Source organism: Lytechinus pictus, chromosome 13, assembly GCF_037042905.1.
Source record: "Lytechinus pictus isolate F3 Inbred chromosome 13, Lp3.0, whole genome shotgun sequence".
Lineage (NCBI taxonomy): Eukaryota > Metazoa > Echinodermata > Echinoidea > Temnopleuroida > Toxopneustidae > Lytechinus > Lytechinus pictus.
In genome coordinates this window covers 6569634-6585180 of record NC_087257.1, presented here as the reverse complement: position 1 = coordinate 6585180, position 15547 = coordinate 6569634, and the positions used below count along the sequence as shown (strand labels likewise).

The following is a 15547-nucleotide window of genomic DNA, read 5'->3' as shown; positions in this document are numbered from 1 at the left end:
CTAGTTTAATGTGTCATTGGTACTCTGGGATGCATATAGGCCTATTGTGTGGTTTTTTTTTTACCTTGTTTGGGAATCCAAGACGATGTAAATATTTAATTTATTTGTCTGAATAAATTCATATCAAATCAAATGCTTTCCTTGGAAAGCACATGCAGTCTAAAAAATATTGGGTAAAAATGCTCCGTGAGGTACGTGATTATGTGTCCAACCAACATTGGGCATTTCTTTTGGGAATTGTTATTATCCAGTGTGACTAAAACAGCCCATTCTAAAGTAATTGTTGCTTTTTTAAACCCTTTTGGACAATATTCTTCCCGCATTGGGTAATATCCTACTGCCCAAAATTGGTTGGACACAATTTCTTTCATAATTACCCTCGTGCTGGTTAAAATTTTACCCGATATTTCTTTACAGCAAATTAGTAGGCCTAAGAATTGTGGGTTATAGAACAGGCCTAGGCCTACGTAGGCTTTCAGACTGTTGAAAAAAATAATAGACCTTTCATGGTCATGATGGTGTAGAGCATCATTACCATATAGGTAGACCACAGCCCCGTCTTACAAAGAGTTACAATTGATCCTATCAATCGTAACTCTATGGAAATCCATCAGTGTCGTGAATTTTTCTACAGGAAATTTGCAAAATGTCCTTTGTTGTTTGAAGGTTTGCATGTTGGCATGTACAATCGATGAAGTGGTTTACGGTACACCATGTGGAGTGTTGTAGAAAGAGTGGATAGAAGAAGAGAAGATACACTCCTGAAGACGGACAGTCAACCTGCCCGAAACGTCGAGTCTCTCTACTACTCATCATCTCTACTCGCCGACTCAAGCCATCATCTCCTCATTAGCTCTACTAAAGCTGTTCTCAACTCTTCAATCTTTCCTGGTTTACAGTCCTTTTCAGGACTACTTTCAAGAAAGAATACTCTACTCCCAAATCTCCACTTTCTCGCCTATCCATTTCTTCTCTTCTTCTATCCACTGTTTCTACAGCACTCCACATGGTGTACCGTAAACCACTTCATCGAAAATGTCCTTTGTAATCAAAGGAGAATACCCCAAAATGTCAAGAAATCAATGAATTTATGGATATGGATTCATATCTAGATTCCCAGAGCCCCGTCTTACAAAAAGTTGCGATTGATTCGATCAATCGCAACATGGACGGCCAGCATATGTTTGTTCAAAATGTTTTCTGTCTATGAATGTATATCCATAAATTAATTGATTTCTTGACGATTTGGTGTGTTCTCCTTTGTTTACGAATTAAAGACATTTTGCAAATTTCCTATGTAGAAAAAAATTATGACACTGATGGATTTCCATAGAGTTACGATTGATTGGATCAATCGACGGGGCTCAGAAGTTACTGTAAAAAGAATGAACATTTTCCTGCATTATCTCATTTCATTTTTTTGAATTGATGGTCAATTCGAATCTACGGTTTTCTTGGGAATATTTACTTGTATGAATTTTAACACCGGGGGTGCCGTAAAATGACCCTTCAATATGGGCCTTCAGCCGCACACCCCCGTCCAAACCAAATCTAATCCTCCCCCCCCCCCCCCATTTAAAATAACATTTTGCTCTTATAAAAAAGCTGATAGTTTGAAAACAAGCACATGAACCCCTCCTTCCTTAATGTTTGCACCTCTTACGTATACCTTAATTCCTCTATTAAATAGAATTTAATTTCAATTGGCAATTTTTTTCCCAGCTCGCTTTGCACGATGGCGACTTTTTACAAATTATTCCCACATTGCTATGTTTTTCCCTCTCAAAATATTTGGTTGATTACGCTTGTGTTGTGTAAAAGCTATATTCTGTATAAGACCGCGATTTGATATAGCGGCAATCTGCGAGGTTTAAATGGCTTTGATATCAAGAAGTTCCTGGGGCTCCGCCCCGCACACCAACCGCACAGCACTGCGCATGGAAGTGTTGGGCCATGGCCAGGGGCGTCGATCCATTTTTCAAATGGGGGGGGGGGGCAAAATCATGAATCAACGTTCCAAAGGTGCTCGATCACACAAAACGAACAAACTCACCCCCTCACACAAATAGGTACACTTTTTTAACACACACACACATTGGGGGTCAATGCAAAGACGACGACGGAATAGGAATACGGAACAAGAACAATGCATTGTCGGCATTGGGCGTCAGGAAAGGAGGGGGGGGGGTGTCCCCTGCCATAATCGTGATGCCTTTTTTTCTGTTTGTGATTTTTGTACGAACTGTGTCAGGTACGCCACTGACTGAATTTACTTATATTTCTAATAAACATGGAACAAAAATCTGAAATAAATAGATAATAACAGTTAGATAAATACATGAAAAAATAAATGGATAGGTAATTCAAACTTTTGTAAACTCCTTATTAGCCATTAGAGGATCACCATGTAAAGTAATTCAAAACGTTCAAACTTTCAATTCTTTTTTTCATTTCGTAACCCATTCCATCCCCTCTTTCACTATAATTAACCTCACCATCATCAAATTTCATTCTGGTTTAATATTATACAAATAAACCGTAACGCCGCGGCGTCCTGAACTTTGAAGCCTGATATGAAATAATGTTATTTGTTTATTATTATCTTATTCTTGCTTGCACTAGAGTTTGTATCTTCTTCGTGTACATTTGTTTACATAAGTGTTCTGTTTATACATGTAGATAGTTTAATCTTTAAAGGGAGGAGGAAAAAAACGGTAATACAGGACCCCCCCCCCCCCACCAATTTATAACTTTTATGATCCTTCAGCATGAAAATACCATATCGAGACATTTGTTTTTTTAATTGATTTCATTTGAAATTACTTATAAATTGTCTTTACTATAAGCTTTCAAACCATTTTCTGACGTACAGGCCTAACAAAAGATAAGAAAATCAAAAGAGGTGCGGGGTAAGTCGACTCTTTTCATACATGGAGAGCCTTCTCAGCATGTTTCTTCAGAATTTCAATTCGGGCATGCATATATCTATTTCAAAACATCGTAAACAACTTTACACATGCAACGTTCCCCGTTCATAAACCATTTATGCTCTTTACCAGTGATTTAGGAGCAATTTCGTTAATGGCATCTGCAGGTTAATCACTGATATAAATAAAGATGATAGCGCCATCTATCTAGAAATAACCAATACCGTGGCGCATTGTTATTAATATCATTATTAATCCGGCTTTAGCTCGAGCTGCCTTTCAGCGCTCAGTGCATTCATGAAATTAATCCTGCTGGGTACCGATTCACTCAGCCTAGGTTGAATGCAGGTATATTTTGAATGTGGGTAAATTTCTTGCTGAAGGAAAACACGTCATGGCTAAGTGTTGAACCCACGTCCCTCTGATTGAAAGGCGAGAGTTGTAACCACTAGACGACAACGCCCCCCCCCCAGCAATAGAGGAGGAGAAACCATGCAAAGAGGGTTGGGGCAACGTCTGTATAATATTTGTTTATGTAATATAAACAAGAGAATAAGGGGAAAGAGAAAGGGGGAAAAAGATTGTAATTTAAAATAGATGGCTGGATTTCTATGTTATAGCACTTCTTGCTTAATAAGGAAAATAATTTTGAAAATATTGTCAGCACTTAAGTGCAGTTGCCCGCCTTTCCCTCACCAGTTACTCGCCAAGACACCCCCCCCCCCCTTCTGATTTTCATATTTTACTGTCAGCCCACTAATCTACTAATCTACCTCATACAATTCCTACCAAGATTACGACATTGTCCAAAGGGCTTGTTTATTGCATCTAAATCATGTTATTAATCATTATATCAATATTATATATATATATATTATATCTATACGTGAAGAGTTCACACACCTTTTGACATTAATAGTTAATAAAATTGTGCATAACTAAATGAATTGTATGCAAATTAAGATCAAACAAACATCAAAAGCGCAATATTCAAGTTTGGGCTGCATGATTACATGTGTCATTGTGATAGCAATGTGGGGGTGTTGCCAGCCTTCGCTATTTTAACAGGCGTTGGAGGAACCAAGTAAACGCAATTTCAGATTGGATTTACATTAAAAAGGTAAGAATTAGTAAATCTAAAGTGTAGTCATTAGAATATTTGTAGTTGAGATCAAAGTAATGATAATAACACGCCTTTATAATATATTGTCATTTATTTAGAAATATACCATTACGAGGAGCACAAGAGAAAAAAAGAATGAAAGAGTTTGGATGAGTGAATTAGTGCCAAGAACTGTTTAAAAAGAAAAGAGTTCAGTTTAAATTTGGAAATCTATAATGATGAAATGATTCTTGAATTTAATGGTTAATAAGAGAAGGTGCTCCTGCAAAGAAAGCTCTCTTACCATAACCTACACTCGTTGTTGTATAGAGAAAGTCTACTCACTATTAAGGGTTAATCATGTGGGGTCTTACGAAGAAGCTGGTGTCATGATCTGAGCTGATGGTGTGTAACATAAGGCATGGCAAGATATTACAAACATGCTGGTGCAACTCCATTTAAAGCTTTTTCAAGTGAACATTGCATATACTACCTTGACTAATATTTTAATCTCTAAAGTCATACTGTAATGAGACCATATTTAGAAGCAGGTATGTATGACAAACATTCATGCATGAAACAATTTAAAAAAGTAGAAATGTCAATGTAGGTATTACATCCAGCCCCCCCCCCCCCCCCGTCCCCTGGCGGATTCCACCGGGAAAATAAAAGAAAATGGGGGAGGAGGAAGAAAGAAAGGGAAAGGGGAAAGGGAAGGAGGAAAAGGAAGGAGGAAAAGGAAAGGGAAAGGGAAAAGTGAAAAGAAAACGAAGAAAAAACATTTTTTTTAATGCAAAAGGAAGGAAAGTGGGAAAATGTACAAAAGAAGAACATTTGAGAAAGAACAAATCATTCGAAATAAGCCTATGAAATGCAATAGCATGGTGGGAAATAAATTAAAAGATGACAAAATGCGAACAATAGCGGGAAACGAAGGTAGAATGTAATTTAGTCAAAAGCTAACTTGGAAAAAAAGAAAAGGGACAAGAAAAAAAATTTATAACACGACCGAGCTGCCCATGATTGAAATTAAGGAGCGGGAAGAAAGATGGACTGCATACAACATTGTGCTGTAAGATTGCTAAATTTTATGCTAATAGGGCTCTTCATCTTCAAATGGCTCCCCCACCCCGTTCAATCACGTTCAATCACTGGCATACAGGCGAGGGGGTCTTGGTTCCACACCCAAGAGGAAATAAAAGAAATTAGAGGAGACAACGTATAATGAAATGAATGGAAACAATTAGATGTGTTATTTGCTGAAAATAATGGAAAAGTCTATCACATAATTAGAATTTAATTTCAATTGGCAATTTTTTCCCAGCTCGCTTTGCACGATGGCGACCTTTTACAAATTATTCCCACATTGCTATGTTTTTCCCCCTCAAAATATTTGGTTCATTACGCTTGTGTTGTGTAAAAGCTATATTCTGTATAAGACCGCGATTTGATATAGCGGCAATCTGCGAGGTTTAAATAGCTTTGATATCAAGAAGTTCCTGGGGCTCCGCCCCGCACACCAACCGCACAGCACTGCGCATGGAAGTATTGGGCCATGGCCAGGGGCGTCGATCCATTTTTCAGATGGGGAGGGGGGCAAAATCATGAATCAACGTTCCAAAGGTGCTCGATCACACAAAACGAACAAACTCACCGCCTCACACAAATAGGTACACTTTTTTTCAACACACACACACACACATTGGGGGTCAATGCAAAGACGACGACAGAATAGGAATACGGAACAAGAACAATGCATTGTCGCCATTAGGCGTCAGGAAAGGGGGGGGGGGGGTGTCCCCTGCCATAATCGTGATGCCTTTTTTTCTGTTTGTGATTTTTGTACGAACTGTGTCAGGTACGCCACTGACTGAATTTATTTATATTTCTAATAAACATGGAACAAAAATCTGAAATAAATAGATAATAACAGTTAGATAAATACGTGAAAAAATAAATAGATAGGTAATTCAAAACTTTTGTAAACTCCTTATTAGTCATTAGAGGATCACCATGGAAAGTAAGTCAAAACGTTCAAACTTTCAATTCTTTTTTTTCATTTCGTAACCCATTCCATCCCATCTTTCACTATAATTAACCTCACCATCATCAAATTTCATTTTGGTATAATATTATACAAATAAACCGTAACGCCGCGGCGTCCTGAACTTTGAAGCCTGATATGAAATAATTTTATTTGTTTATTATTATCTTATTCTTGCTTGCACTAGAGTTTTTATCTTCTTCGTTTACATTGGTTTACAGAAGTACTCTGCTCATCGATAGTTTAATCTCTAAGAGGAGGAGGAGAACAAAAAACGGTAATACAAGACTACCCCCCCACACCAATTTATAACATTTATGATCCTTCAGCATGAACATACCATATAGAGACATTTATTTTGTTAATTCATTCGAAAATTACTTATAAATTGTCTTTACTATAAGCTTTCAAACCATTTTCTGACGTACAGGCCTAACAAAAGATAAGAAAATCAAAAGGGGTGGGGGCACTTAATATTAAGTCGACTCCTTTCATACATGGAGAGCCTTCTCAGCATGTTTCTTCAGAATTTTAATTCGGGCATGCATATATTTATTTCAAAACATCGTAAACAACTTCACACATGCAACGTTCCCCGTTGATTAACCATTTATGCTCTTTACCAGTGATTTAGGAGCATTTTTATTAATGGCATCTGCAGGTTAATCACTGATATAAATAAAGATGATCTAGAAATAACCTATAAGGTGGCGCATTGTTATTATTATCAGTATTACTCCGGCTTTAGCTCGAGCTGCCTTTCAGCGCTCAGTGCATTCGTGAAATTAGAATCCTGCCGGGTACTGATTCACCGAAAACTTGGTTTAGTGCAGCACAATGTGGGTAAATTTCTTGCTGAAGGAAAACACGCGATGGCTGGGTGTTGAATCCACGTCCCTCTACTTGAAAGACGAGAGCCGTAACCACTAGACGACATCGCCACCCCCCCCCCCCCCCCCTCAGAGGAATAGAGTAGGAGCAACCATGCAAAGAGGGTTAGGGCAAGGTCTCTAAGATTTTTTGTTGTGCGATATGAAAATAAAACAGGGCGAGAAGGAGGAAATAGAAAGGGGAGATGGTAATTAAAGATAGGGAACTGGACAAGAAGGGGGCAAGACAAAAGGGAAAAATGAAATATTTTGATGAAAACATAAATTGCTGGACATCTAAAACCCAAAGTGCTTAATAAGAAAATAATTTCAAAAATAGCGTCAGCTCTTGAATGCTGTTGCGCGCCTTTATCCACCATTTAATTGCCATGACGACTAACCCCCTCCCCTTATACGGATTTTTTTAATATTCTACCCTTAGCCCACTAATTTACCTCTCTCTCTCTCCGAGATAACGACACTATCAAAAGGGCTTGTTTATTGCATTTATGTCATGTTGATATATATTTATATTGCTATCTTTATTTACATATTCTACCCTCAGACCACTAATCTACCTCCTACATGTCCTACCAAGATTACGACAATATCCAAAGGGCTTGTTTGTTGCATCTAAATCAGGTTCGATGATATTTATATTTATTCTATTTTATATATCATATTTATACGTGAAGAGTACACACACCTTTAATTCTTAATAAGATTGTGCATAACTAAATGAATTGTATGCAAATTAAGATCAAACAAACGTCAAAAGCGCAATATTCAGGTCGAGCTACATGTTCATATCATTGTGATATTTTCTGGGCCTGTTGCCAGCCTTCGCTATTTCAAAAGGTGTTGGAAGAACCAACTACTCGCAAATTCAGATTGGATTTACATTTTAAAAAAGGTAAGATTAAATCTAAAGTGTATACGTTATTAGAATTTAGAATAATTGTAGTTGAGATTACAGTAATACTGATAACATGCCTTTATATATCGACAACAATCTAGAAATATCCCATTCCGAGGCGCACAACAGAAAATACATAATGAGAGAGTTCGGCCCGGGAGTTTGGTTGAGTGAACTAGTGCCAATAACTGCTATACAAGATAAGACTTTTAGTTTAAATTTGAAAATCTCTAATGATGAAATGATTCTTGAATTTGATGGTTAATGAGAGAAAGTGTTCAGTCCTGCAAAGAAAGCTTGCTTACCATAACCTACACTCGTTGCTGTATCAGAGAAAGTCTATTCACTATTAAAGGTTAATCATGTGGGGTCTTACGAAGAAGCTGGTGTCATGATCTGAGCTGATGGTGTGTATAAGGCATGGCAAGATCTTAAAAACGTTTTGGTGCAACTCTATTTAAAGGTTTCGAAGCGAACATTGGCATAATAGTCAAGATAGTGCCGTGACTGATATAAAATTGTAAACTGGATTATTATTCTGCAACGAGGCTATGTTTTGATGCAGAAAAATAATTATCTGAAATCATAAAAAATCCATGCATGAAACAATTGAAAAAAATGTAGCATAGTTATGTCAAGGATATTACACCCATCGCACCCCTCCCACTCCCTCCCTTTCTCGTTCTCCCCCTACCCACCCCCTCCCCCCTCCCCCCACCCCGGCCTCCCCCCTCTCTCTCTCTATCTCTCAATTGCTGTTTTCTCGATAACAGTGCATAATAACTGTTATCTGATCAATTTATATCGTCTTATTCCTTAATGTGCTTCTCGGCCTCAATCCTATTTCTTTTTTCTGCCCTTTCTTTACAGCTCCCCACCATAACCCCCTTTAAATTATTTTCATGATGGCGTCTAAATTCAGCTCAGATGAAGAGGGCACTGTTTGTGAAGAAGCCGACTGCGAATCGATTACTGACGTCACTTTCTATGTGAATGAGAAGAAGAAGCTCTGTCATGACTGCGCCTTGAAAAAAGAATGCATCGGAATAGCACGAAGAGGTGTTCCTAACCTCTTCTGTAAAAAACACGAGAAAATCATGGACTTGTACTGCAGAACACATAACGTACCATTATGTTATTCATGTGCGTTGACAGATCATCGCCAACAACAATGCGTTCAAGAGGATATCATGATCGCACTGAAGAAAAATAGAGAAGATCTCAGCATCCTAAAGAATAGGGCGATTGATAAATCAGAGTTATGTCGCGTCTATGGGAATGAGATGCATAACACCAGACATGCCAAAGACGAACATCTGCAAAATATTCAGAATGATGTTGATTCCAAAATCGAAAGCGCAATCGAAAGAGACAGAGCGAGGGAAAGGGAAGATGCTGATAAAATCAATAACGAGATTGACGAGGAAAATGAAGATTTTCAAGATGAGATTCGAGAACTTCAAGAGAAAATTCGAAAGCTCCAAGATAAAATTGAAAAGAACAACGAGAAGAGGGGGAAGCGGCATGAAGAAAATCGTTCGATTGCAGAGAAAAGACGAAAACCGATAATTGATAAACAACGCATTCTTCATGGAGACATTCAGAACATCGCTCAAGAGATCGAGAGAAAGATTAGAGAGCTTGAGAAATCATGTCAAGACGACACCAAATCAGCAGATAAAGCAGGAGAGACACTGGACAGAATTCTCGAAGACGATAAAAATATTGTCATAGATGGACATCGTGTGCATGCATCAGTGAGTGAGGAACTGAAAAAGCAACTGAATGAGGGTGAGGTGAAAGAAATAAATCGTGTTGTATCAGGTGTGAGATTTGTGAAGGGTGTTGGGAGAGAGAAGTATGATGGAAGAATTGATGGGTATGATGGAGAGTGGAAGCTCATCGATAAAATCAATGTCAGAGATAAAATCAGATTCCCGCGCATTGTTGGATGTATAGATGAAGATAAGGTGATGATCAGAGATGCACTGATTGGTGAAGGACATACGTACATGTTAGATTTGAACAGTAAAACCACACAGAGAGTGATCAACGGTAGTGATACATCATATATAATCTCATGTGCAGCGCTGAATGATGACAAGATAGTATGTGGTAGATACATCACAGGTTGTACAGGAGACAGTCTACCTGGGTGCATCAGTGTATACGACAGACAGTGGAATCACATTAATGAAGTCACAATACCAAGAAACAGGACGCGTACTGATGCAGGGGTGCGCGTTGCAATCGATCAGGATGGGATGATAATCGCTGCTGAATCGGGTCAGTCTATGATATACGTCATCAACCCAGCTAATGATGAGATTATCAATGCCATCACGTGTAAAGAGAATATAGTAATACGCGATGTGCTGTCATCGGGTCACATCATCGCTCTTCCCTATATAAGAGATCGCAGAGCGCTCATCATTGACAGAGAGGGGGATCATAGGGAAATCCCCTACAGTGATGCCATCTTGATTGTGTGTGTTGATCGTATGTCAGACGACCTCTACATCGTGACATCAGATGATGAGAGAAAGACGTGTGTGATTGATCAGGCGATGAGTGAGGGTGATTTGAAGAAGAAAAGAGTAGCATCATTCCCTTTATCAACTAGACTGGATGGAAATAATAGATTCCATTATCTTGTCGGATCTCGAGTGATTATGACGTCATCAGGGAATATGATTGCATCTGATGGAGATAATATTCTCATATTCAAAAAGCAATTCATCCTCTAGATCCATGACAGATGAATCATTATACTGAACAAACAAATGATATTGAGAATGTTGTTACATCCCACCATTGCATATTTACAATTCATAAATCTGAAAAAAAGGACTAGAAAACGGACGATTTATTTTATTTCATGTTTTTGGTGGATATGCTTCATAACTTATTGATTTTGGAAACCCATCGTGTTTTCCCCTTACATTGTACATGTTTTATAGAAAGATACTTTACACTAGATTACTTTCTTTCAGTTGTTTGAGTGAACATTGTTATATAGAGAGGAGCTTTTTAATTGTGTACCCTATTTTCCCCCTTCTTGTTTCAATGAAATATCTTGTAAGCCCTACATAGTATTACAGTATAAATGAAGCCAGGTTAAAACATTATCCTTATATCATGTATATTGTATGAGATGTGTATATAATCATGACCATTTTATGAATCAATTCTTGTTACTTTACATGTGTGTTTATAGTGTTTTGTTCTTATTCATCACTGAAAATATAATTACACGAGGTGCTTTACTCTTATGCCGGGATGTAAATAGGGGAACTATTCTAGACGGATTACCTTTACTCTGGAACATATTTTAGCACTTCAAATTTACTTTTATAAATCTCAAAATAATATATTTCTCATCGATAACACTAAAATTCAGTTTTTAGAATTTATAAATCACAGATGAACACATATGGGCCAAAAGACTGAACCAGTTAAGATTTAAACGGCCATGTGCATTCAAATTATTTGAAATCACATGTGCACTGTATACAGACTGAATATATGGTTACGAGCGCATACATAACATTACAATCAAATGTTGCTTTTATATGTTGCGATTTTATACGTCACAAAAATATGTCTCTAATCACTGTCCTTGAAATCAAACTTCTTACAAATGATATATATTTGTATGTAAAGTGTATAGACTGAAATTGGGTACTTTTAACGGAAAGAACGCGCATATATTGTCATAAATCATAATCGTTTTCAGGTTGCGATTAATTTGAGAGGATAACTGTTGCTAATGGTCACTTTCGATATATCTAAATGCGCACATCTTGTATAGGTAATGGTATAAATTCAAGTTTATGGGCGCGTCGTGGTCTAGTGGTTCTGACTCTTGCCTTTTAAACAGAGGGTTGTTGGTTCGAATCCTATTCATGGCGTGTATTCCTTTAGCAATAATTATGCCCACACTGTGCTGCACTCGATCCAGGTAAATGGGTACCTGGCAGTATTAATTCCTTGAATACACTGAGCACCAGAGATGGTATAGCTTGAGCTAAGACCACGAAGGCCGGGGTAAACGGCTTTGTATCCTCAGGCAAAAAGTGCCACATGTATATAAATCCAGCTGATATTATTATTAAACATTATCATTGTATCATGCATACTCTACCACATGTATTATAGCTATGATGACAAAATCAATCAGTTTTCGTTACTTGATATGATATGAATTTCCATTAATTGTTATTCCTATAGTTCCATGTACATGAAGTGTTTTGCTCTTATGGAAGAAGAAGAAAAACTTTTCTAAAAATTGACGGCTTTTTACTCTGAATTGCAGTTTACTCTTTTCCGGACTCTTATATGAACAACAACAAAACTCTTATTACCATCAATGAAACGCATTTATTTGTGGAACTTCGAGTTTGGATATTATGTAAATGTGTATAGCCTATACAATATAGACTAAACCTGTGCCCACATGACGGCCTTACGAGAACACACAAATTATTTCATGTCATACATTGCGTTCATTCGTTCTGATTTGATTGAGAATAACGGTCGCGCTTTCTGTATCTAAATGTGCATTGCCTCATTTTCTTTATACGTTTTAGTTTCAAATATCATATGGAACTATTTTGACAGAACAAAGTATAATGCTGTATATTAACAAGGAAACGGTCCATTGAGTGATGTCTAGCATGACATGTTATAATCCTTGACTGGAGCTGATCACTGAAATATAAGGTGCCACGAGCCTAATTACATCAGGGGGGCTAAAGATATTCGTTCGACCCAACCGATTCGAATTTTTGTCAATGTGATATTGCTGATTGACAAAAATGTATGAACATGATTCAAAATCTAACACTGATTCTAGAAATGGTAACTACTGAACTTCCTTTGCCCAAATTGGGAAGATAAATAAGTGACTTGGAACTATTTTTCGACTGGCGGATTAATTAGGGCTATTTTACTGTTTCAGTTGATGAATTTGATCCATTCATAGTTATCTTCATAAATGGCGATTTATTTTTAAAATGAGCTGGCTACGGTACCCTTTCCTGGTCAGATTTGGAATGTCAGATATATATTATATCCAATGGTAGTAAACATTCTACCCTCTAATTTCACATTTATTTTTCATGAATTTTTTTCAAAAGTGCCATTTTACCACACAAGTCTATGGGGAATGTTTTACGCGCGTGACACCATAACTGAGAATTCACCAGGTTTTACCGAGAGAGGGAGCTATTAAGATTCATTTTGGCAAATTGCTCATTGTCATGATTGAGACCATGAATTCATTTTTATTATGTAATTGATTCTTTATTGGGAAAATGCTTTGGTTTAAGCTACATGTACCATATTTGTAGGTGTGTTTTTTTTTTCAGTGTAACGGAAGAACTGATTGCTAGTATGTTTCGTTATGTTTCAATTCATTTGCTTTCATTATTGTTTAGTTCCAAAGTTGATATAAACTGTTCTAAATACGTTCGTTTTTACATGTGAACATAATACTGTTTTACTTACTCATGTTACTTACCTAATAAATCATTTGTGTTAAATTATAATTGTATGAACAATTGAGAAATGAGTTGCAGGAATTTGATGAGCATTCCCGCAAAGGCGTTCTTTAAGCTTTGTTTGTTATCATCGGTTACGGTTGATTCATTTTTTATGCCAACTGAAATCCTTTGCATTTATGCTTGGATTATTCAAAGCTGATTTGATTACATGTTCTTTTTGAGAACCTGAATGAACTTGATTTGGAAACAAAATGTTCAAAATAAAGTTAAGGTGTTAGCGATAGTTTGGAAATCTTTTTTTTTCTTTCACACGCATAATCCGACCATCTTTATGCTGTTTAATGTATCCTATCTACTATTTAACCGGGAGTTAACAATTCATTTGCATATTATCTGCATTTTGGCGTTTATCATTGTCATGCAAAAGTTTCTGTTTAAATAAAATTTCATCCCTCATCATAGAATCCTGGTAGACTATTTTTTTTTGTTCAGGAGTAAACACGTGACCAATAAAAATCAATAGGAAGAGAGGCAAGCAGAGATCGAGAGAGAGAGAGAGAGAGAGAGAGGAGGGGGACGACATGGTAACAAAGACACACGAAACGAGACAAAGGCGAAATGGAAAGGGGAGACAGAGAGTGAAAGATGCCAAATTGATGAAAATATGGAGTCAAAGAGACAGAAAGGAAGGGAAAGGACAAGAGACGCCGAGAGATGAACTTTAGAAGAAAGACAGAAAAAGAGAAGAATCATCAGAGGGATAGAGGAAGGGACAGAAAGAGGAGGGGACGGGATGAATGAAGGAAAGTTAAGCGAAGGGAGGAAGGGTAGTTGACGGTCCTAATTAAATGTTCAAATGTTTACCCACTTGGCTTACCTTAATTTTGGTCTAGTGTGTGTTGGGTTCAATCGTCACTTGGTCTTAAATGTCATTTAGCAAAAGTCCAGATAGGTTGCAGCTTTTATTCAATCTATCATTGTAGTTTGCCAAATATATATTTGACTCATAATTATTTGATTTAATCAAATTCCCAAAATGGTGTGGACCAAGTGGATATTAAACGATTATGGAAATAGCCTACCGCGAAATTAGACAGAATGTGGTAATTGAGGTAAATGTTAACTTAGCCAAGAATGGTTATTGATATCCTGAGTCTCGACTTAGAAAAAGTTGTGATTGATCACCTATTGAAGTCCATTAATGTCATTATTTACATACAGGAAAAATGTCCCTTGAGTTTGTAAACAAAAAGGAGCGAACTTGATTGTCAATGCAACGATATATCAGATATATTAAAGAAATATTTTAAAGAGACATGAGTTTTAGGTGTTGATGTTGGTGACTTTTCATAGTTGTCATGGTTGTAGTTATGGTAGTAGGTCGGATCAGACCAAAACTCGTTGTAAGATGGGGCCCTGTTTGTAGATGAACTAGGATAAAAATCCAAGCTTCTTCATTCTGTACTGTGCCTAAGTGGCTGTGGCTGAATATACATGTATATAATGTATTTCATTTGTACATTTTTAAAGGTATACTGCCTAGTTTGATTTTTTTCATTCTTCGCTCACCCCCCCCCCCCCCCCACCCCCTTCTATTTTACATTTGTCCACTTTCCCTCTCATTCTTTACCCCGCGATTTTCCGCTAATCTTTGGCTTTTCCTTTGTAGTCTGATTATTTTTTTTGTGTCCGATCTCCTTGATTACTAATATCATAATTACTTTAAGGAACCTGCAGACATTACAAGCTCTGCTTTTTATGCAGGTTCCTTCATATTTCACTTTATTTACTGCTATTATACATGTTATATTTTGTATTTTGTATGTAATCAAATGTATTTCTCAATTTTATTATGTTATTATTTTGCTATCTTGTGAAGTATGAAAATAAATTCAATTCAATTCAATTCAATAAGTCAAGTCTGAAAAGGATAGTCTGTGACGTGAGTAATATTTATGTAGGGAAAATCAGATTACACATCCCAGGGTGTTTATTCTATTCATGCTTAGAAGCTTTTGATTCATTCAATAAATTCATTCATTATTTTACAAAAGAAGCGGTACGGTCTCGTGATTTTATGAGTAAAAATACTGCGAGTGATTTGAGAGACGATAGGAGAGAAAGAGAGAGGGGTTAGGCCAGAAGAGGGAAGGAAACTGTAGAACAAGAAATGTTATTTTCTCTA

At 37.0% G+C, this 15547-nt stretch overlaps 1 protein-coding gene across 4 annotated transcripts; it reads left to right on the top strand.

Annotated features, from left to right (window-relative positions):
- The first annotated feature begins 3822 nt into the window (after nucleotides 1-3822).
- LOC129274450 (uncharacterized) lies at nucleotides 3823-13816 on the top strand. 4 transcript variants are annotated; one of them, XM_064108751.1, is made up of 4 exons: nucleotides 3935-4047; nucleotides 6295-6350; nucleotides 7508-7584; nucleotides 8729-13816. In XM_064108751.1, exon 4 carries the CDS (start codon nucleotides 8761-8763, stop codon nucleotides 10603-10605), a length of 1845 nt encoding a protein of 614 aa, XP_063964821.1. In that variant the 5' UTR covers nucleotides 3935-4047; nucleotides 6295-6350; nucleotides 7508-7584; nucleotides 8729-8760; the 3' UTR covers nucleotides 10606-13816. The 4 variants fall into 4 exon arrangements, with proteins under 4 accessions (XP_063964823.1, XP_063964821.1, XP_063964824.1 ...); XM_064108754.1 differs by lacking the exon at nucleotides 6295-6350 and adding an exon at nucleotides 7385-7458 and having other exon boundaries at nucleotides 3944-4047; XM_064108753.1 differs by lacking the exon at nucleotides 6295-6350 and having other exon boundaries at nucleotides 3823-4047.
- Nucleotides 13817-15547: the final 1731 nt, after the last annotated feature.